The sequence below is a fragment of the Globicephala melas genome, chromosome 7 (genome assembly GCF_963455315.2).
Source record: "Globicephala melas chromosome 7, mGloMel1.2, whole genome shotgun sequence".
Lineage (NCBI taxonomy): Eukaryota > Metazoa > Chordata > Mammalia > Artiodactyla > Delphinidae > Globicephala > Globicephala melas.
Genome location: NC_083320.1, coordinates 1270343 through 1293755, shown reverse-complemented (window position 1 = coordinate 1293755; position 23413 = coordinate 1270343). Strand labels below are relative to the sequence as shown.

The 23413-nt window shown below is 51.5% G+C and overlaps 1 protein-coding gene across 1 annotated transcript; it reads right to left on the bottom strand.

The window, feature by feature from the left end:
• Positions 1 to 5: 5 nt before the first annotated feature.
• Positions 6 to 22474, bottom strand: LOC115851892 (olfactory receptor 6B2-like). Its single transcript, XM_060302632.1, is given in 4 exon segments — positions 6 to 822; positions 825 to 1313; positions 2135 to 2186; positions 22388 to 22474. Coding segments are annotated over 4 exon segments (1002 nt in total). The 3' UTR covers positions 6 to 448.
• Between the last annotated feature and the right edge of the window lie 939 nt (positions 22475 to 23413).

The window sequence follows — 23413 nt, the reverse complement described above, 5'->3', positions numbered from 1 at the left end:
TGGTTTTATTCATAGAAACGTCAAAAAGTAGTACCTGGTGTTAGAAGTCTGGATAGTGGAAATCTTGGGGACGGGCCGTGAGGGTAGCTTCTGACTCTTGATCCGGGTGCTGGTGACATAAGTGTGGTTCTTTTGTGAAACCAAATCCGGATGAAGACTTATTATTTATTCACAGTTCTGTGGGTTTGCTAAATTTCATTTAAAAATTTACTTTAAAAAACCTAAAGTGGGAATTCCCTAGTGGTCCAGTGGTTAGGACTCTGCACTTTCACTGCTGAGGGTGCGGGTTCGATTCCTGGTGGGGGAACGAACATCCTGCAAGCTGCGTGGCACAGCCAAAAATAAACTAATTAATTACATAAATTGTCACTATTAAAGAAAGTAAAGTGTCCTATACGGTGTTGTTTTTATTATCACCACAGATTAGACTATAGGACATTTAACTGTGCTACTGTGAAAGTTGACCTAAGTCCAGAGCCTTTTTCAGAGCATCCTTGAATTCTTTGTTCCTCAGACAGTAGATCAAGGGGTTGATGACTGGGGTGAGGACAGTGTAAACAGCAGAGATGAGCTTGTTGGAGCTCCAGGAATCCATGGCCTGGGGCCAGACATACATGAATATCAAGGCCATGTAGACGGTGGTGACCGTGTAGGAGGCGCGGGTGGAGAAGGCTCGCCGATGGCCCGTGGCCGAGGGGATGCGCGGGACGGCCAGGGTGATGTGTCCACAGGAAAGCATGGTGGCCACGAGCGGGAACACCAGGACGCTGAAGGTCAGGACGAAGCCGACCAGCTCGGCGGTCGAGAAGTCCGTGCAGGCAGCTTGAGGATGGGGGAGATGTCACAGAAGATGTGCTTCAGGACATTGGAGCCACAGAACGTGGTGCTGGAGATAGAGTAGACCTTGATCACAGAGATGGTGAAGCCACTCACGAAGGCGAAGGCCACCAGCTGGACGCACAGCCCCATGGTCATGATGGCTTGGTAGCCGTCGCAGGCCATGGAGGCCAGGAGCACACGCCCGGTGCACACCAGGAAGCTGAAGACGTAGAGCTGAGTCATGCAGCCAACAAAGGAGATGCGTCCCCGCTGCATGAGGAAGCCGTCCAGCATCTTAGGGATGGTGTCAGACACGTACCAGATCTCCAGGGACGACAGGATGCCCGGAAAGTAGTGCATGGGCCTGTGGAGGGAGGAGCTGCCCCAGAAGGTGAGGATGACGGCCAGGTTCTCCACCAGCACGAAGAGGGAGGCAGCCGGGGCCGTGAGGAAGCCCACCAGCACGAAGGCACCGACCTCGGTCACGTTCTCCCCTCATCCTTCCGTGTGGGGAGCTCAGGGCTGCAAACCAGCTTCGTGCCAGATGAGGGCCGAGGACAGCTGGGGAAGAAAGCACAGCTCAGCCTGGGGGTGAATTTGGGCCCAAGGAGGGGAGAGCTGGCTCCTGGAGCAGCGGGGGACCAGAAAGTGTCTCCAAGTTAAGCTTTTACCACTGAACATGGCAGCTCTAGGTCTCCTGGTGACCCGTGGGCCTCCAGAATACGCTGCCCTTTTTCTCCCCCAGGCAATCTTGAAACCGTCTAATTGCTCTTATAGCCCAGACTTTCCCAAGGAATCTAACAACAATAGGGATGCACAGCCCTTCGCCACGGGGTCATCTACACTAGTAGATGCTTGGCCTTTCACCTGGTTTCAGAGACGATTGTACAAGAGGAAGGGACACCAGGAGGGCTCATGGGATGCTGGGGTGTGTGGCAGCCAGCTTAACCAGACCCCAGACCCATGCGGTCCCTCCACAGGGCTGGGGGTCTGCAGGAGCAGAAGCAGCCTCCCAGGCCAAGAGGGGAGAGTGGTCACGTGTCTGTCTTTGCACCATGTCAAGGCCCCCTTAAAATATGGTAAAGGAAGAAAAAGATAAAACCCCATAACATCAAAAAGATCTGGAGGGAGTACAGCAAGGGGAGGTGTCAACACGATCCTGGAGGAGAGAAAACAGAAGGCAGAGGGTGGCTGGGCGGCAGAGGGGAGGAGTCCAGAACATTCTCGAGGGACCTGTCGCTGAGGGAGAGGCCACCTGTCCAGCACGTGACGGGGTGATGGGGGAGTGAAGGGGGCATGAAAACAGGGCTCCTACATGCAGTGTTTCCAGAGCAGTCCGGTGGCCGCGCCGGCACGCTCTCTGCATCCTGCAGGTGGGTCCCCCAGAGCCAGCCTCAATGCCATAAAGGCGCACCCAGCCCTTATCAAGTGTCAGGTGTGTCCACATAAACCCCCCCTGTAATCCTCACCACGGCCCTGGGAGAACAAGGCTCACATTCTTCAGATGAAAATCTGAGGCTCACAGTGGACAGTTCAACGCCTTACCCAAGGTCGTGGCAGCACCAGTGCACACCGGGTCCTCAAACACCAGGGCTGTGGCTCTTCCCGAGGGATGTCAACAAGAGAAAAAAGTGAACCCATATGGGTGTGGGCTAGAAATTTGGAATTGTTAAGATGGACAGTTAGAGTTTCTGGTTGCCCCCTGACACTATTCTAACAGGCTATAAAATGAAAGTTCACAAAATAAACAGTATTGGCCAGAAGAAAAGGCAAAGATTTACGCAGCGGTTCTTTTTTTTTTTTTTTTTGCGGTACGCGGGCCTCTCACTGCTGTGGCCTCTCCCCTTGCGGAGCACAGGCTCCGGACACGCACGCTTAGCGGCCATGGCTCACGGGCCCAGCCGCTCCGCAGCACGTGAGATCCCCCCGGACCGGGGCACGAGCCCGAGTCCGCTGCATCGGCAGGCGGACTCCCAACAACTGCGCCACCAGGGAAGCCCAGTGGTTCTTTTTATAGCTTCATTTTACAGATGAGGAAAATGACACACCAAGAGCCTAGGCGATTCCTAAAGGCAGTCGGTCATGCAATGGTCAGTGTTAGAGCCTCAAAGTCACCACTTTCCGAGAACACTGACAAGTGAAGACAGAAACCTCAACATCACGACAATATAAACACAAGAATTGTTCGGGTTGCTTCAGAGAAAGCCAGTGGCCTCAGATGCTTCAGCAGCACGAGTCTTCCCTTTATACCAGGAGCAGAGCTCCCTCATGTTTTGTAAACTGTCACAGGGCATGGGAATTTCTTCCCAATTCATTTCACAAAGTGGCAAATTCCTTTGCACAAAAGGAGAACTCTATGCCAATTTTCTTTTTTCTTTTTTTTTACTATAGTTACAAAAGTCAGATAAAAAGCCAGCAAGTGGCACCCAGCAGCACATGAGGAGGGCACACGCTGCAGACAAGCCAGCGTGCCGCCACTCGGAGTGCAGGGAGGCTGCCAGGCTGGCAAAGTGACGAAAATGGTCACACGAGAGCCCAGCTGCTGTGGAAAGGCTTAGATTAAAAACCATTCCAAACTTGTTATACATTTGTCATCCCCAAATAAGGGGTTTATTTTCATATATAAATAATCTCTGACTCAACACAGAAAACAAACTTATGGTTACAAATGGGGAAAGGGGGGGGGATAAATTAGGAGTTTGGGATTAACAGGTACACACTACTATATATAAAATAGGCAAACAACAAGGACTTACTGTACAGCACAGGGAACTCTACTTAATATCTTGTAATGACCTATAATGGAAAAGAATCTGAAAAAGAATAGATATATGTATATACACAGTATATATATATTTATCTGAATCACTTTGCTGTACACCTGAAACTAACACAACCTTGTAAATCAACTATACTCCAATAAAAATTTAAAACCAAAAAAACTCAGTACCATTTGTTGTAGATTCTTTTAGCAATGGCTTCTGATAAATCATGACATCAGGTAAAAAAATAATAATAATCTCTTAACCAACAGCCTGTAACATCCCTGTGGTTGACACCAGCATCACTCCCGTCCCACTGAGATCAGATGAAGATGAGTCTTCTTCTTAACCACCACTACACAACAACACTGCCCTCTGCTACCTACTACAAAAAGGAGAAAGTAGACAAAATTCTCATTATTTCCAGATAACATGGCTTTTATTTATTTTATTTTTTTAACATCTTTATTGGAGTATAACTGCTTTACAATGGTGTGTTAGTTTCTCCTGTATAATGAAGGGAATCAGCTATACATATACATATATCCCGATATCCCCTCCCTCTTGCGTATCCCTCCCAGCCTCCCTATCCAATAACATGGCTTTTAACTTAGAAAATCCAGAACCTTATTATAATTAAGGGATTTCAAAACCGATATTATAACTGTCTTCCTATATCCAGCAATTAATAACAAAGACGTTCCTTGATGAGAAAAATATATTGTAAAGCTATCAATATTTCCAAATGGATTTTAAAATTTAATTTGATTATAGTTGAAATCTCACCAAATTTTATTTTTCTTAAAACAGAATGAAGGGCTTCTCTGGTGGCACAGTGGATAAGAATCCGCCTGCCAGTGCAGGGGACACGGGTTCGAGCCCTGGTCCGGGAAGATCCCACATGCCACAGAGCAACTAAGCCCGTGCACCACAACTACTGAGCCTGCACTCTAGAGCCAGCAAGCTACAACTACTGAGCCCGCGTGCCACAACTACTGAGCCCATGCACCTGGAGCCCGCGCTCTGCAACAAGAGAAGCCACCTCAATGAGAAGCCCGCGTACCACAACAGAGTAGCTCCCGCTCACCGCAACTAGAGAAAGCCGTGCACAGCAAGAAGACCCAACACAGCCAAAAATAAAAACAAATAAATTAATTTAAAAGAACAGAATGAAATAATTCTTAAAATCATCTGCAAGTGTGAACAGACGGGAATAGCAAATAAAATTCATGAAAAAGAAAGGAGAGGATTAATGAAGTGGACTGGCTATTTTGGAGATAAGAAAATACAATAAAATGCAACTAATAGTTTAATAAAATAAATGTTAAAAATAACGAGTACTGCCATTTAGTCAATGGGCCAGTGTGGAAACAGTGTAGAAAGTCCTAACTCAGAGCTCATGGGATATAATTAGTGAGGAAAGGGTGGATTGCTTAAGAAGTGATGCCAAGGTCGTAGGTTAAGTATTTGTTAAAAAACGAAATGACTCTTTTCTCTCTCTGTTACATCAGAAAGCAAACTTCCGCTGGATAAAGCATCAGTACTTGCAGGCCAGCAGTCCCAGCCTCCTTGTCCACGGACACCAGTGGAGCAGAGAGCATGGCCGGCAAGCGTGGAGGCATAATCCACTCGCCAGGGGCCTGCCTGCTCCTCGGTTCCCTTTGGGCTTTGGTTGTTAGAGAATAAGTGAAAGATTTAGATGAGCAACATTTTAAGAATACCTGGGGGGCAGGTTTCATGGCGGGGCAGAGGGAGAATTTAAATGAAGGCTGAGCAACGCTGCAGGTCCCTCCCAGACACCATTGAGTTATTACGACCCTTTTTATCCTACACGTTTTATAACAGAAAACTCTTTACACCCCTCACTTTTTTTTTTTTTTTTTTTTACAGTACGTGGGCCTCTCACCGCTGTGGCCTCTCCCGTTGCAGAGCACAGGCTCCGGACGCGCAGGCCCAGTGGCCGTGGCTCACAGGCCCAGCCGCTCCGCGGCATGTGGGATCTTCCCGGACCAGGGCACGAACCCGCGTCCCCTGCAACGGCAGGCGGACTCTCAACCACTGCGCCACCAGGGAAGCCCTACACCCTCACTTTGATCATCGTTTTGGAAAATCAGCACATTCCACACAGAAGCACAGATTCCTTGCTTCTCCTGAACAGTTGGAAGGGCTGGGGCAGCTTCCATGTCCCCGTGCACCCGGAAGGGCTGGACCCTTGGGCAGGGCGAGAATGGCCCTCTCAGCGGGCAGCACCTGCAGCTCCTTTGTGGTCTGACTCCAGCTGTGGGGTGCGGGGCTCCTGCCTCAGAGCCGAGCCACCCCTGCAGCTCTGCTCACGCCCCGCAACCAGTCTCCTTGGGCACATGCTTCCCGCCCTCTCTCCTCCGGGCTCTCCTGTTTGCCCCTGTCTCCGCTGAGTCCCCAGACGTCCCCCCGACTTGGCATCTCTGTCACGCCTGGACCCCTCTCGTCCATCAATGCTCACGGGCAGCCATGGTCTGGGTTCCTGCCCCCTCGGCCCGCAGCCACCTGGCTTCTGTCCCCACGCGCCGCGGACCGGTGGCCCCCCAGATGCCAATAACCAGCCCCTCCCTAATTTCTGGGGGATGTTTCGTTCCGTCTCCACTCGTCTCGCCTCCGCATTTGGTGCTGTGGCCCCAGCCTTCTGCTCTCACTGTCCGCACTCAGCAAAGCCACCCACCTCCAGTCTCCACCAGATGACGCCCGCACCGCCCTGTCTGTCTGCAGATCCCACCCGTGCGTCCAGCCGATGACAGGAGGCCTCCACAGGCCCTGGAGTCCACGCCCTCCTCGTGTTCATCTCGGACCAGGGCACCACCACCTGCCCCGCTGCCCGGGCGGACACCAAGCTTCGGCTCTCCTTACCCCCGTGGCTAAGACAAGGCCGGTCCCACCCCTCCCACAGCCTCACGTCTCTCCAGCAGGCTCCCTTGCCGCCACCCTCGTGGGCTTCCTCCAGCCACCGCGAATTCGGGCTCCATCACCGCACCGGAATGATCATAACCAAAACTCTGACTGGTCCTCCTCCACAGTCCCTGACTCCATCTGGTCCACCCTGCGCGGGGCAGAGAACTGCACGCAGATCCCTCTCCCAGCCGCATCCGTCCAAACGCCGCTCTCCTGAGCAAAGCCCTCTGCTGCCCCCTCGCTCCTGTCTGTCCCCGTCCTGCCCGAGGAATCACGTTCAGTCCCTGAGAGCCCCTTGCTGACCTCAGGTAGCCCTGCCGCCCCGTCACCAGCGGAACTTGGGCGTCCGTCAGGTCTCAGCTGTGATCTCCTCCCGAGGGCTCCCTGGGCTCCCAGCGCTGCTATGAGATGCCCCCAAAGGGAGAGCTCAGGATTTGGGTGCAGAAGGGAGGTGCACACTTGTGAGAGAAAGGAGGAGGAAGACCTTGTTTTGGGACGTGTTGGATCTGAGGGACCACCATGTAGAGACCCAGTGAGTAGGGTCGCAATGTTCAGACCTCACGGAGGAAGCAGGGGAGGGGCCCCTACTTATCCATCCATCTGATACTGAGCGCCCACTATTGGGAAGTGATGGTTTCAAGGTACTTGGGGTCGATGGGGAGAGAAAAACAGTCGGAAACTTCTGCCTCCATGAAATGTAAGTTCTAGGGAGGGCAGGGAAGCAGACAGGACAGTAAACACCACTCATAACACGCAGATAAGCTGCTTAGGATGTACGGAGGTGGAGAGTGAGACCGGAAGGCGGGTCCGGGTTAGGGCCGTGGGGAGCAAGTGTCAGTGAGAAGGCGACACCGACCCAGGGGCAAAGTCCCTACGGGGTGAGGATTGGCCAGGGGGCTACAGGGGGAGGGGGGGACACCGGGGCACCTCTGGGTGCGTGGAGGGCGGCAAGGACACAGCCTGCCTGGAGCAGAGTGACACAGAGCAGTGGTTGGAGGCTCTGTCACCAAGGAAGGGGGGACGTCAGCAGAACCTCGTGGGCCATGGGGAGGCCACTGGCTTTCACGCTGAGATGGGCAGCAGCCCTTAGTCTGCTGGGCCGGAGCAGAGTGTTTCAAGGAAGTGACTCTTAGGCTCCTCTGCATTTCTTGTTGGTCTCAAAGTTCCCAGTTATGAGGGGAATGTGTGGTCATTTCCAGCCTCATCAGAGAGGGGGTCAGCGGGAGTTTACACGAGGGCCAGACACAGCGGGATTGACGGAGACAGTGGAAGGGGGCCGGAGCCGGGTGAGCAGAGGGGAGGATGCGGGGCCGGAGGGGAGGAGGCAGGGCAGGAGGGGAGGATGCGGGTGAGCAGAGGGGAGGATGCGGGGGCCAGAGGGGAGGAGGCAGGGCAGGAGGGGAGGATGCGGGTGAGCAGAGGGGAGGATGCGGGGCAGGAGGGGAGGATGCAGGGCAGGAGGGGAGGATGCGGGGCCGGAGGGGAGGAGGCAGGGCAGGAGGGGAGGATGCGGGGGCCAGAGGGGAGGAGGCGGGTGAGCAGAGGGTAGAATGCGGGGCAGGAGGGGAGGATGCGGGGGCCAGAGGGGAGGATGCGGGGCAGGAGGGGAGGATGCGGGGCCGGAGGGGAGGAGGCAGGGCAGGAGGGGAGGATGCGGGGCAGGAGGGGAGGATGCGGGGCCGGAGGGGAGGAGGCGGGTGAGCAGAGGGGAGGATGCAGGGCAGGAGGGGAGGATGTGGGGGCCGGAGGGGAGGATGCGGGGCAGGAGGGGAGGATGCGGGGCAGGAGGGGAGGATGCGGGTGAGCAGAGGGGAGGATGCGGGGCCGGAGGGGAGGAGGCAGGGCCGGAGGGGAGGAGGCGGGTGAGCAGAGGGGAGGATGCGGGGCAGGAGGGGAGGATGTGGGGGCCGGAGGGGAGGATGCGGGGCAGGAGGGGAGGATGCGGGGCAGGAGGGGAGGATGCGGGGCAGGAGGGGAGGATGCGGGTGAGCAGAGGGGAGGATGCGGGGCCGGAGGGGAGGAGGCAGGGCCGGAGGGGAGGAGGCGGGTGAGCAGAGGGGAGGATGCGGGCCGGAGGGGAGGAGGCGGGGCCGGAGGGGCGGCGGTGGGGGTAGCTCTCCCCCAAATCGGGGGTCCCTTGCACTGAGACTCAGGGCACCCCGACAAGGGACGTGAGCAAAGTGGAGACAGCACCAGCCTGCGCCCCCCTCTCCCACCAACACCCGCTCTGGCTTTGCAGCAAACGGCGAATAGACACAAAGAGTGTTCCTGTCTGGAAAAGTCCCTCCATGTCCCGTTTCAGCAGACTCCTTGTGAGGACAGGAGGGAACGGGAGGGGGCCCGGGCAGGCAGGCATGTGTTGGGGAGAGAGATGGAGAGCATCCTGTAAGTAGCTTGGGGTGGCGGGCAGGGACAAGCAGACCTTCGGCAGGGGTTCCCGCATGTTCCTAGAGTGGGAGGAGTCTCCTGGGGGGAGGACGAAGTGGGCGGTGGCAAGAGTGCCCCTCGGTGGAGAACTTCAGAGCTCAGGGGGGAGGATGCTGGAGATGCGGGGTGCAGTGGGGTGAAGCACGCGGGGAGGAAGCCCCCACCTTGTGAGATCAGGGACCTCTCAACCCCGGCCCCGCCCCAAACACTTCCCTCCGAGGGACGAGGTCCAGAGGCAGCAGACCGGCCACTTCACCGAGGGGCAGGACCCCACGGAAACCTACCTGGAGAGCCGCGGGTGTCCCTGGCCTCCCCGAGCCCACCGCAGGCCGAGCGTCGCTCCTCTCTGCCCACTGGGCCCGGAGCGGGCGGCCCCCAGCGTGGCCTGGCCTGTCCTGAAGCAGCCGGCCTGGCTCTGACATCTGCCTGTTCAAAGGCGGCACCGGAAGAACGGCTGTTGGCCATTTCCCCATCGCGCACAGATGCGGGGCTCCAGGGTCCACTCACCCCTCCACGGAGATGTAACTGCCCACATCACCAACTAGCGCGGAATCTCCCCTCCCGTCCCGGGCCTCCGGTCCTGCTCGTGACGTCTGCTGGGGGCACAGCCCCGCTGGGCTTCGCTGCTGACACTCCCTGTGCCCTGTCCAGGTGTCCTGGCCCCTGACCGCGCTTCCTCGCCAATCCACTCAGTCTCCAGCCACACAGCACTGTCCTTACCAAGACCTACGCTACCCCTTCCTTTGGAGCTGGGGAGGGGTATGACTCCGGCTTGGGGGCAGGGGTGCTGCATGTGCCATGACCGCGGCGTGGTCCGGGGCGATGGACTCGGTGGGGACCCTGCCCTACCTCAGGGTTCATGGATGTTATTACTCACAAAGGGGCAGGGAAATTTGAGTTTCTGGCATGAGAACCTTTCCCCCATCTATGTAATCAACACACACACACCATTGTGTTAGTCTCAGCCTAAACAGGCCCGTCTTGCAAACGTTTCCAGAAGATGGTTTTGTGTTGGCTGGAGAACAGGAGTGACCTAGAGACCTGTGCTTGCCCAGTGAGTCTGGGGCTGCCCTTGATGGAGAATCACCGAGCTTGGACATGGGGAGGAGCATGCAGAGGGAGGTTGTCATGCTTGTAAAGAAATACCCCAACTTGCCAGTGACTTTCCTGCTCTCGGGAAAGCCAATGGAATGAAAAAAGGACGGCCGATTACAAAATGGGCGGACAGACGCTTCATCAAAGAGGATAAAAGGACGGCCAAAAGCACAGGAGAAAGTGTGCACCTCCATTAGCCACAACCTCACCGCTGGCCAGGATGCAGGGAGACTGGAACTCCCGGACACTGCTGGTGCCGCTGCAACTCTGGTCGTACCGCCACCCTGGGAAACAGCTCAGCAGTTTCTTATAAAGCTAAGTATATTTGCACAAAAACCTATGCACGAATGTTTACAGCAGCTCTTTTCATAACCGTAAAAGCTGGAAATAACTCGGATGTCCTTTAATAAGCAAATTGTACTACGTCCATGCAATAGAAGCTAACCAACTAACGAAGAGTGTGGATCGAGCTCACATTTTTATGTTCTTGTCCACTTGGATGATGTCTTCTTACATCAGCGTGCATTTCCCTATAGCTGCAGGTAAAGTTGGGCCCCTGCTCATACACTTAGCGTCCAGCTGGCTCTCTTTCTTCAGAAACAACTACTTAAGTCTTTTTTTTTAATTTATTTATCTATTATTTTATTTTATTTTTGGCTGCATCAAGTCTTCATTGCTGCACACGGGCTTTCTGTAGTTGCGGTGAGCAGGGGCCACTCTTCCGTGTGGTGCGTGGGCTTCTCATTGCAGTGGCTTCTCTTGTTGCAGAGCATGGGCTCTAGGTACGCAGGCTTCAGTAGTTGTGGCACATGGGCTCAGTAGTTGTGGCTTGCGGGCTCTAGAGTGCAGGCTCAGTAGCTGTGGCACACAGGCTTAGTTGCTCCGCGGCATGTGGGATCCTCCCAGACCAGGGCTCGAACCCGTGTCCCCTGCATTGGCAGGCAGACTCTCAACCACTGCGCCACCAGGGAAGCCCCTACTTAAGTCTTTTACTTGTTTTTTTTTAAAATTTTTATTGGAATATAGTTGCTTTACAATGTTGTGATAGTTTCAGGTACACAGCAAAGTGAATCAGTTATACATATACATGTAGCCACTCTTTTCTAGATTCTTCTCCCATATAGGTCATTACAGAGTATTGACTAGAGTTCCCTGTGCTACACAGTAGGTCCTTATTAGTTACCTATTTTATATATAGTAGTGTGTATGTGTCACTGCCAGTCTCCCAGTTCATCCCTCCCCTCCTTCCCCCCATCCTCTTACCCCCTGGTGAAAGACTTAAGTCTTTTACTTGTTTTTAATTGAACTCACTGTATTTCTTTCATTGATTTGAATTCTGTGTTCATAACTTCAGGTGTTTTTGGTAATTTATTTGTATTACAAGTATATTCTCCACTCTGTATATTGGTATATTCTCCATTCTTCATCCTCTCACTAATTTCTTCTGATGAACAGAAGTCCTGGGCACCAGTCTGTCTGGGGGCCCATCCCTTCCCTACTGAGTCCATGGGACTTGGGGCAAGACCACCTGTTCCTAACTCCTGGGAGAGTATTAACTAGTCTAAGCCTGTTTACTAAGCGTGGTTGTTACACCCATTTGCCCTCAACAGATGCACAAGAACCCAGAATTCAGAAAACCAGCTCACAGTGTTGCCTTGGAGAGAGTTCAGCTTCAGGTAGACGTGTGACCTAAGTTGGTCCATGGTGCTGATAGAGGGAAGTTACTCCTTATTAATGGAGAGATGCCTTCTCCCTTATCAGTCTTGCTCGTTCACGTTTTCTTTTAGGTTGGCACTGTCCAAGAAATGTTTGTTCTCTCAAAGTCACAGGGGGTCTCCCGTGTCCAATTTGGGAGGCTATCTGGACTTCCCTCCTTGCAGATGACATTTATGCATTCCTTTGCCCTCAGGTATTATCTTTCTTTCTCTCCATTTGTCATCGATTTTAGTCCAAACTTTTCCACCTTTGCAAGGGACATTAGTTTCAGCCCCTGTGCTACTCCAGAATCCTGGCAGCAATGCCAGTCCAGCAGGGGCCTCCCCCTCAGCCAGCTCCCCCAACATGGGGGGGCACCCAAGGGCAGAGTCCATGGGCCTCCTCAACCAGCGACCACACCACTGCATTCCCCGCCTGCTCCAATGCTTCCAGAGACAATGGGGCACAATTCACCCCATCTCCCTCGGAAATTCTGGCCTAAAGGTTTAAAGCACCCTTATAGGTTCTTGCTGAGGGGCCTTCCCTGCTTCCAGTACCTGCAGTGGCAGCCCTGGTCCCAGGACCACTGCACAGGAAAAGGAAAGTTGAGAACTGCATCTCCCCTCCCCCTCCCCCAGCAAAGGAGGGGCTACTGAGTAGGGACCCTCTCCTGGCCCCCTCATGCTGAGAGGGAGCCAGTGCTACGTACCCTTTAAACAAGCGTTTCGACGACCCGTCCCAACGCCCCATCAAACCACTACTCTGAGGATGAAATGCTACATGATGTATCCACCGGATACGGTGTCTCTTTGCCCACTGTTGGACACCGTGGGCTGTAAGGCGTGTTCCCTGGTTTGAAGAAATGTAGCTCCGCGGTCCAGATCGGTACAGTATCTTATTTCCAGTCTTTTTACAGTGTTTCAGCATTTTCACCTACCGTCAGGTGTGCAAAGCCTTGTCCGGAGTGTCTCTTCCCATCAGGACCCATTTACAGCCTCCTGGAGTGCCGGGACAGGATGCTTCCCTCCCTGAACCAAGACTCTTACGGTTGGTCAATCAAGCGATGGTCATAGGAAGTTGTCCGCGCGGCAGCAGTACCTGGCCACTCTGCATATGGCCCTAAAGCCAGCCATAGGCGAAGAGGCTCCCAGCGCGTGAATACAAGGAACCGGTCCTCCCACCCCCAGGCAGCGTGTTCCTGAGTGTCCATTTCCAGGTCATCATGGAACTCCCTCTGTATCGCAGTGTTTCTCTGACATCGCCCAAGACATTATGGGTATCTCCGGCTTCAGGTCCATTTTACGTCCTCAGTCTCAGGGACACTCGCACTCAATGCCCAACAGCAACTGGTGACTGGCTCTCAGACAGTGTGTACCATCACCGCTGGGTCTGGAGCCGCCCTGGTCCAAAATCCCAGTGTTTGCCACTGGGCGGCACTCACGGGCTTTAGCCATGAGCTCCGGTCTGCAAAGTGTGACTCACGGATTCTTCCAGAGCCATAACTGAGTGGGATCATCAGGGCCAAGGGCACAGTAGAGCGACTGCTTTTGCAACTCAGATATAACCTGCTGTTGTTTAGTCCCCCATTCGAACATGGCCTTCTTTAGGGTGTGGACTGGAGCTAGCCGTATGCGCAAATGTGGCATTTGCGTCCTCCAGACAACCCAACCATGCATGGTGTTTCTCCTAAGTTCCAGGGATAGGAAGGACTGCAGTTTATTTTCAGTTGCCTGTGGGATGTCAAGAGTGGCTTCTCCCAAGAATTTCAGTCTGGTCTGGCCCTTTCGTCTTTGCTGGAAACATGAGCCAGCTTCTGTTAATCACGGGTATCAGCGTCGTACATGTCAGGCCCAGCTTGCCCTTCAGTGTCTGATGTTATTTTGGCGATACTTGTTCTTTCCAAACAGCCCTGGCCATCCTACCCAGACACTTTGGTGGGACTCTCTCACTCAGGCTAGTGCCCTCTGGGGGGCTGTTCTCGTCCCTCATCTCTCTGTAATCATTGGCCCTCCCTCGGTGACCTCCAAGATCACTATCTCCGTATGAGGTCGTCCAATCTCCTCCATCCCCATCCGTAATGCACAAATACTAAGTGTGCAGCTCAGTGATTCTCATGAAAATCCCCGTGAAACTACCATCCATGTCAAGACTGAAAACACTTTCAGAACCGAAGAAGGCCCGCTTTTTTGTGTTCCTTTCCAATGAATACCTTGCTTCGAGGGTGACGACTCTTCTGATCTCTAATAGCATAAACTGCTTTTGTCTGCTTTTGAACATTATAAAAATGGAATCACATAATGTACGCTCTTTTGTCTGGCTTATTGGTCTCACCGCAGTGCCCGTGAAAGTCATCCACGCTGTTGCACGTAGCAGGGCTTCATTCTTTCCCACTGCTGCCTAGTATTCTATCACATAGATATACAGAACTTATTTATCCTCTCTACTGTTCATAGCCATTCGAGTTGTTTCACCTTGGGAGCTATTATAACTCAAGCTGCTATGAGCAATCTTTTGCATATCTTTTGATGGTTGTAAGTACTGATTTACATTGCAAATATACCAAGTAAACTAAAATTGCTGGGTCACATGTTTAACTTTAGTAGATAATGCCAGTTAAGAAGACTTCATGATTGTTTATACAGAAAATTTCAAAGAATCTATAAAATATCTCTTAGAACAATAAACAAGCTTGGGCTTCCCTGGTGGCGCAGTGGTTGAGAGTCCGCCTGCCGATGCAGGGGACACGGGTTCGTGCCCCAGTCCGGGAAGATCCCACGTGCCGCGGAGCGGCTGGGCCCATCAGCCATGGCCGCTGAGCCTGCGCGTCCAGAGCCTGTGCTCCGCAACGGGAGAGGCCACAACCGTGAGAGGCCCGCGTACCGCAAAATAAATAAATAAGCTTAGCAAAATTTCAGGATACAAAGTAGGCATACAAAATATTTATATACTAGCAATAAACAATTGGAATTGAAATTTTAAAAGTACCATTTACAATAGCACCAGAGAAATGAAATGCTTCAGTGTGAATCTAACAAAATAAGCACAAGATATATTCGCACAAAATTATAAACACTAATTTTAAAATTAAAGAAAGCCTAAATAAATGGAGAGATAATTTTTGGTCACAAATTGGAATATTCTATACTGTTAAGATATCAATTCACCCAAATATGATATATAGATTCAGTCAATGCAAACCCAATCAAAATCCTCACAGATTTTCTTTTTTTGGGTACATATTTATGAGCTAATTCTAGAATTTACATGGAAATGCAAAGAAACTAGAATAGCTCTGTTATCTATTACCGATTAATAAATTACCCCAAAATTAGAGGCTCAAAAAACCAAAAACAAACAAAACAAAACAACAAAACATTTATCATCTTATAGTTTCTGTGGGTCAGGAACGTGGAAGCAGCTTAGCAGGGTTGTTCTGGCTCAAGGTCTCTCTCGAGGCAGAAATCAAATGTCATTCTGGGCTGTGGTCATCTAAAGGCTCAACTGGGGGAGTATCCACTCCCAAGATCACCTGTGTCCACGGACAAGACTCAAAAGTTCTACTTCCAAGCTCATTAAAAGAAAAGCATCTTTTCAACAGTACTAATGACATTGCAGTTGACTTCCTCCAAAATAAGCAATAAGAGACAGAAACAGAGAGAGAGAGAGAGAGAGAGAGAGAGAGAGAGAGAGAGAGAGCGAGCACGGGAGATGGGGAGAAGAAAACCCCAAGGTGGAAGCCAGAGCTGTTTCATAATCTAATCTCAGAAATATATCCCATATTTCTGTGTATTCTATTCATCTGACTCATTTCTATCCCGCATGAATAATACACTCCTCATTCCATCCCAGGGTTCCCCAAATCTCATCCCATTACTGCATCAGCTCAAAGTCTAGGATCTTATCGTTTATATTAGGCCCAAGTGTGGGTGAGGCTCCTCAGGTGTAGTTGCTCAACTATGGCTCACTGAGTACAGTTTTCCTCCATCTGTAGACTTGTAGAACCAAAGAGAGAAGTTATTTGCATCCCCGCACACCAAGACACAATGGTGGGTCAAGAATAAGATAATGTCTACAGACATTCCTGCACACAAAGGAAGGAAACGGGAAGCACGAAGGTGTCACTGAACCACAGCAGGTTTCAAATCTAGCTGGGAAATTCTGCAAGTTCCTTAATTATGTCTGGACTGCCTGGGAATCATTCTCTCCGGCCCTTCGCTCTGCCCTCTGGGTTCTCAGTTCTGCTATTTGACCCATCTTTCCTTTTACATGAAAGGTGTAAAATGTTTTTAGCTAAATAGCTCTCTCACCCTGACTTCTGCCAATACCCACAGTTCTGGGGACCGGAAGGCCTCTCCGCGTTCTGATTTATCACCGTCCTCCTCACGGCTAGCGGGTGCTGCTTCCGCATACTTAACTCTTTTAAGAACCTGGAAGGTGTCCTGCAAATCTTGGGGGTCCTTGAGGCAACTCCTTCTATCCTTCGGCATCCTGCTGGCAGACGATGTCCTTGTGCCACGCGGAGGCACCATCGCGTGAGTGGCTTGGGGTGCAGCCTTGTTCTCTCTGAAAGAGTTTTTATGGCTAAGGCACCACTTTAGATCCTTCTAAGATCTTAACGAAGGATTTCATGGTCACACCCGTGGCTTCATTTCTTTCCCCGTTTTCCTAGCAGTGCCCTGGATTTGAGCTTTTCTTAGAGCTCATCTCTTTTTTTTTTTTTTGCGGTACGCGGGCCTCTCACTGCTGTGGCCTCTCCCGTTGCGGAGCACAGGCTCCGGACGCGCAGGCTCAGCGGCCATGGCTCACGGGCCCAGCCACTCCACGGCGTGTGGGATCTTCCCGGACCGGGGCATGAACCCGTGTCCCCTGCATCGGCAGGTGGACTCTCAACCACTGCGCCACCAGGGAAGCCCAGAGCTCATCTCTTAATTAAAGCACCATTTGTCATCTGGAGAAAATGAGAATTTTCAAAACCACAGATTCCTGGCTCCTTTTTGTTTAATAGCATTTAATTTAGTTTATCTATATCCTCTTGCATTTTACCACAAGGATCAAAAAGAAAACAGGTGGCACCTCCAACACTTTGCTTGGAAATCTCCTTAGCAAGACATCTCAATTCATTAGCCGTAATTCCTACTTTCCCCATTAACGCAGGCAATAGCATTAACCAACTTTCCGCCACCGCAAAACTGGTGTCCCCTTCTATACAGTTTCCAAGAAAACGCCCCTCACGTTCCTGTAAGCCCTTATCAAAGACCATGGGGCTTCTATAAATAGCTTCCTCAAGGCACCCTAGACTTTCACAAATACCTCATCAAAGCTCAATGCCTGGTCCTAAAGCCGCTCCTACATTTTAGCATTTTGTTATGGAAGCACCCACTTCCAGGCGCCAAAATCTGTTCTAGGTATCTATTAATGCACAACAAATTACCCCAAAATTTAGTAGCTTAAAACAAACACGTATATTATCTCACAGAGTTACCGAGGGTCTCCCATCTGGGAGCAGCTCAGCCGCGACACTTCGAATTCAGTCTAAGTTTTGGCTGCAGCTGCAATCGGCTGAAAGACCCACTTCCCAGCTCACTCATGTGACTGTGAACAGGTGTCAGGTCCTCACTGGATAACTCACTTCCTTGCCAAGTGGATCTCTCTATATGGTGCCTGAGTGTCCTGACAATAGGAAAGCTGTCTTACCTCAGAGAAAATGATGAGGGAGACAGAGGAGAGAGAGATAAAGAAAGAGATCAAATGAGAAACCACAGTCTTTACATAACTAACCTATTCTTGGAAGAATCACATCATCACTTCTGCCATGTTCTACTCATTAGAAGGAAGTAACAAAGTTCTCAAGGGAAGGGAACTAAACAAAAGCATGAAACCAGGAGGCAGAGATCTTCTGGGGGCCATCTTGGAAGTTGCCTACCGACCACACAAATCATAGACTGGAAGAAAAAATATATATACACATATATGTTTTGCATTACATAATGATGCATTACATAATGATAAAGGGGTCAATTCTCAAAGAAGATATAACAAACTTTAATGTGTATGCACCAAACAACAGAGCATCAAAATGCATGAGGTAAATGTTGTAGAACTGCCAGGAGAAACAGATGAATTCATTATTACAGCTGGAGATGTCAACACTCCTCTATCAGAAATGGGTGAATCTAGCTGGCAGAAAATTAGTAAGGACATAGCTGAAAACAACGCTATCAATCACTATAACGGACATCTATAGATTACTTCATCAACAACAGAAGACACATTATTCTCAAACTTGCTTGGAACATTCACCAAGATAGATCACCTGCTGGTCTGTAAAACACCTTAACAAATTTAAAATAAAAGAAATCTTACAGTTTCTACCCTCAGCCCACCATGGAATAAACTAGAAATCAGTAACAGAAAGATAGCTGGAAAATTTCAAAATATGTGGATATTAAACAACCTACTCCTAAATAACACATGGGTCAAAGAAGAACTCTCAAGAGCAGTTTAAATATATTTTGAACTAAATGAAAATGAAACACAACTCATCAGAGTTTGTGGAGTGCCGTGAAAGCACACGTTAGAATACAAGAAAGATCTACACCTTAGGGAAACAAAGAAGAGAAAATTAAATCCAAAGTAAGCAGGAGGAAAGAAATAATAAAAGTTAGAGCAGAAATTAATGAAATTAAAAGCAGAAAAACAAGAGAGGAAAATAATGAAACCAAAAGTTGGCACTTTGAAAATATCAATAACATTGATAAGCCTCTATCCAAGCTAACTAAGAAAAAGACAAAGAGGACAAAAATTACTAATATCAGAAATGACAAGAACAGAACTACAGATACCACGGGCATTAAAAGGATAACAAAAGACTACTAAAACAACCCTATGCCAAACAACTTGACAACCTAGATGAAATGAAATGGACTGATTCCTTGACTCAATCTTCCAAAACTCACACAAGAAGAAACTGGCAACCTTGTTATGGCTGTCTCTTTTAAAGAAATTAAAATAATAATTGATATCCTTCCAAAACAGAAAGCACCAAACCCAGACGGGTTCACTGGTGAATTCTACCACACATTAAAGACAGAAACTGTGCCAGGGCGCACCGCAAGGAACAGCAGCCCCCGCTCGCCACAACTAGAGAAAGCCCGCATGCAGCAACGAAGACCCAACGCAGCCAAAAGTAAATTAATTTAAAAAAAAAAAAGAAATTGTGCCAATTCTCTGTAATTTCTTTCAGAGGATAGAAGCAGAGGGAACAATTCCCAACTCATTCTATGAGGCCAGCGCTTTTCTAATACCAAAACCAGGATGTAAACATTACATATGAATGGGGGGTGGTGGCAAACTTCAGTACATAACACAAAGAGCTTTTTTTTTCATATAAATTTGTTTATTTATTTGCGGTGTGCGTGGGCTTCTCATGGCGGCGGCTTCTCTTGCTGTGGAGCACGGGTTCTAGGCGCGTGGGCTTCAGTAGTTGTGGCTCGCGGGATCTAGAGCGCAGGCTCAGTAGTTGCGGTGCACGGGCTTAGTTGCTCCACAGCATGTGGGATCTTCCCGGACCAGGGCTCGAACCCGTGTCCCCTGCATTGGCAGGTGGATTCTTAACCACTGCACCACCAGGGAAGTCCCACAAAGAGTTTTAAAGAAGAAAAAATATTAATGATAATACCTACCTTGCAGAGGGGTTGTAAGGATTAAGTGGTAAAATGAGGTAAAGCTCTGAGCAGGGAGCCTCACCCACACTAAAGAAGAGCGAGCCACAACCCTCGCTCACGGTACGCTCTCCAAAGCCACGTTGCTTTGACTACACTCTTTGGGACTGTTAGCCAGTAATACGCGTAGGTCACGGCTCACACTGAAGTGAAGTTACTGGGGAGGGGTGGGGGGACTTTATCGATTAAGGCGTTAGTTTTTACTCTGGATTTTGGCCCTTCAAGCCAATGTGAAAGGACGTTGCTCTGTCATTTCCCCGATTGTCGAGCATCTTGTCAGATGCTCAGTGGCCATTTGCACGTTTCCACGTATCCATTTTTCATTGCTGTCTTTTGCCCCCATTTGCATTAGGCTGCCCGAGTTTTACTGTTGGTTTGCAGGAGCTCTTTATATATTGTGAATGGGTCCTTTGTGAGCTACGTATACTGCAACACTGCCACAGTTGCAGTTCGACCATTCCTCAATGGCATCTTTGCTGAGCAGAAATTCTTCATCTTTTCTTGAGCTGGGTGTTTCTATTGCCTCCACTTGTGCAGATGGGAAATGCAGAGGTAAGGAAGTTAACAAATTTAGAGGTAGAACCGCGACCCGGGCCTGAGTGTCCGAAGCAGGGCGCTCCACTGCGCTGCTCCAGGGTGAAGCCCGCTCTGTCCCCTCGGAGGGCCAGTCCAGGCAGGTCTTGTCACCTCCAAGAGCCTCAGCTTATCCACGTGCAAACAGAGCACACGACCCTCCCCTCTGGAACATTCTGAGGACTGGATGGACTATAAACGCTGCGCCCCAAGTTGGCTCTCAATGAAAGGCACCTTTGGGGCGTTCTTAGGACCGTCAGCAAGATGCTAAGTAAAGGAAAACTACAGCGAACTGTCCAGATGCTCTTCTCACAGCAGGTTTGGTGGTTTTCCTGTCTCAGCAGCAAAAGTTCCAGCAGGTTCCTTCAACATTTATTTAACTGCGCTGGGCACAGTTGGGGACAGAACTGAGCCTTACAAGTGACAGGATAAATTAAGTCTCAGCAAAATAAATGTTAAAGTTGAAAGTCAAAGGAAAAAAACAAAACACAAACGAAAGCAGCAGCAGCGGCCATGGACTGCCGGCTGGAGCGATGATCTGGGTCCCCATACGGGCCCCTTCCGACAGGAAGCCTCCATCTGCTGACCCCAAGTGCCCTTCAGCGGTACAGAGCTGTCTCTGTGCTGCCAGGACATGGGCCAGTCCTCAGGGGAGCAGAAAACGCTGCGGAGCGGGGCAGGCTCCCGCTGAAGACGGCCCAGCACGCCTTCCTCCAGGCAAGGCCCACCCGGCCTGCAGGGCTCAGCCAGGCCCTGACAGTCTCTCCAAACTCAGGAATTCAGCCATGAAATCCATCCCTCCTTTAGCGCTAACGTCCCTGACCTCGAAGGCCAGGCCTGCCTTCTCTGCTTCGGCTGCAAACCGAGGACCAGAGGAAACGGAGCGGGACCCCAGCTTGGGGCGGACGCAGGAGACAGGAAGAGCCGTGTGAGCGCTGTCCTCCGCCCCAGCACCCCTCACTGCTCGGGGGGCCCCCTCGCCACCCTGCTGTCGGCCCACCTGCCCGCCTCTGGGCCCTGCACACACCTGGGCCGCTCTCTCCCTCCCTCTCCTGAGGTTCCCTCTCCCATTTACCTCAAGGAGCGGGGATGGCCCCTGGCTGCCTGCTCTCACACCTGCCCGCACACCTGCCCTCACACCTGCCCGCACACCTGCCCACACACCTGCCCTCACACCTGCCCACACACCTGCTCTCACACCTGCCCGCACACCTGCCCTCACACCTGCCCACACACCTGCTCTCACACCTGCCCGCACACCTGCCCTCACACCTGCCCTCACACCTGCTCTCATACCTGCCCGCACACCTGCCCTCACACCTTTACAGTGTTTTCACAGGCTCTTTGCTTGTTGTCCTTTCCCACAGGGCTGTGAGCTCCATCTTCTGTGAAACTTTCACATACACACACCTGATCATATATATACACACAAGTATCATCATAACCCGTGGGCTACGGTGGGTGTACAGGAGGAGGTGTATGTGCACACACACACACTCACCCCCAAAACGTACCTCTTTACACACCCGAGAGGCAAGTTCTATACATCAGATGAACAGGTATAAATGTGCCCGGTAACAGCCCACCTCCTGCATCTCAGCTTCCCCATCCACAGGGCCCTGTGGAACCCCCTCCAGGTCAAAGGCCACTCAGTCTAGGGGTGCAGGGCTCCCCATGGTGTGATGCACCAATGCTTCTTCAAGCGACGATCATTCACTCTTTCCATGGTCTGTTGCCAGGAGGGAAAATGCTGGGACCAACCTCCTGTCCTGGTTCCGCCGGGTCTCCAGTCTTCATCATGGCCACGTCCCATGGTCCCCCCCACCCCGCATCAGCATGGGCAGCCTTCCATCACTCAAAGCCCTTGCCCTCCAGTGAGTAAAGCGGCGCCTTGCCGCCTTAATGGACGTTTACCAACTTCTTGTGATTCTGAGCACCTTGAAGTACTTACTGGCCCTTTGAACATGTTCTTCTGCAAACTGACTTTTCAGTAACCTGTGCCCATCATTTTCCAACGCGTCACCCCCTTCGTGCCACTTTGTAAAAGTTCTCTACGTCTGCAAATGTGATCACTTCAGCCCTTTGTGTGGGAGCCAGGTTTCCTGTATTCCTTCCAAATGTGCTGGTTGTCTCCTGGCTTTGTTCGTGGTCTCTGCGGAGAGAGAACGCAGCCCTTGACGAAGGGCCACAGTCCGGCGCCTCTCTGCCTCCCAAACGCTGAGTCACCTGGGGCAAATCACTCGCGCGATGAGAAGACAGTGTTTGTTCAAGGATAGGGACTTAGGGAAGGAAAAAACCCAAGCACAGAGCACAAGGCGTTCCTGTGACTCACAAACGTGAAAACAACACTGCAGCTCATGTTCAAGGCACCTGCTCCACCACACACAGGGCGCTGTCCAGGTGCAACTCGAATTCACTCTGTGACCCCTCTCGTACCCGCACGGGGAAGGTGTTCATGGTACCCTCACTTCACAGGCTCAGAGGCTGCGGGTGTCCCAAGACCACCCAGGGGTAGTCGAGCTCCAGGGACGCTGTTCACCACAGCTTCGTCTTGAGAGCTCTTCCTCTACCCCCTCCCTCTCCGAATCCCCGTCTCAATCAGAGCTGAGGCCAGAACATTTCTGGGGGCAAAGGAGGGGGCGGTCTTGTTTGGCAGGGCCTGTTTGACCCCGGTGAGGTCTGGCCTGTCCCACCTCCGGGGCCTCTGAATTGAGGGTCTCACACGGCAGCCTCTCTCTGGCCGGGTGTTACCTGAGAACACGTGGCAGCACTTGAGTCCCAGGCTTTCCCTGTGAGTCACGCGTGGGCAGTTCCTGGGGCCTGGAGTTCGGTGCCCCGGCCCTGAAGCCACAAGGCACCGGCGTGGAGCTCCGGGCAGGTGCTCTGCACCCCTCTGGGTCAGGTTTCTCCCCTCCCAGCAGCACCAGGACTCGATTACTACACCGCTGTCTGTTTACATGGATCAGACATGCACCGAGCACCTGCCACGTGGGGGACACTCTGCTCAGCTGCAGGGACAAAGGGACCAGCTGTCTTCTAGCGCAGTCACCCTGCAGGTCAGCTGACTGTCCTGGACATCACTCCACTGTCCCCTCCCCTGGACAACCTCTCTGACTGCAGAGCCCTTGCTGTTTCCACGGAATCACACTCCCTCGTGATGACAGCCATTAAAGCCACTTATGAGCAGTTTATTTTGTGACTTATCAAATAATAATTATTCACACACAACACAGGCACCTAAAAGACCCCTCAGCGCGGCCGTGACCATTCAGTACTGACCCCGGCTTGATGCTGGGGGTGGACGAGTGACATGGAGGCCTCAGGACGCTCGTGGAGAAGCTGCTCGTCCCGTGAGCCTTGTCGGGGAGGAGCGCGGGCAGAGCTGTGCGGGGCACT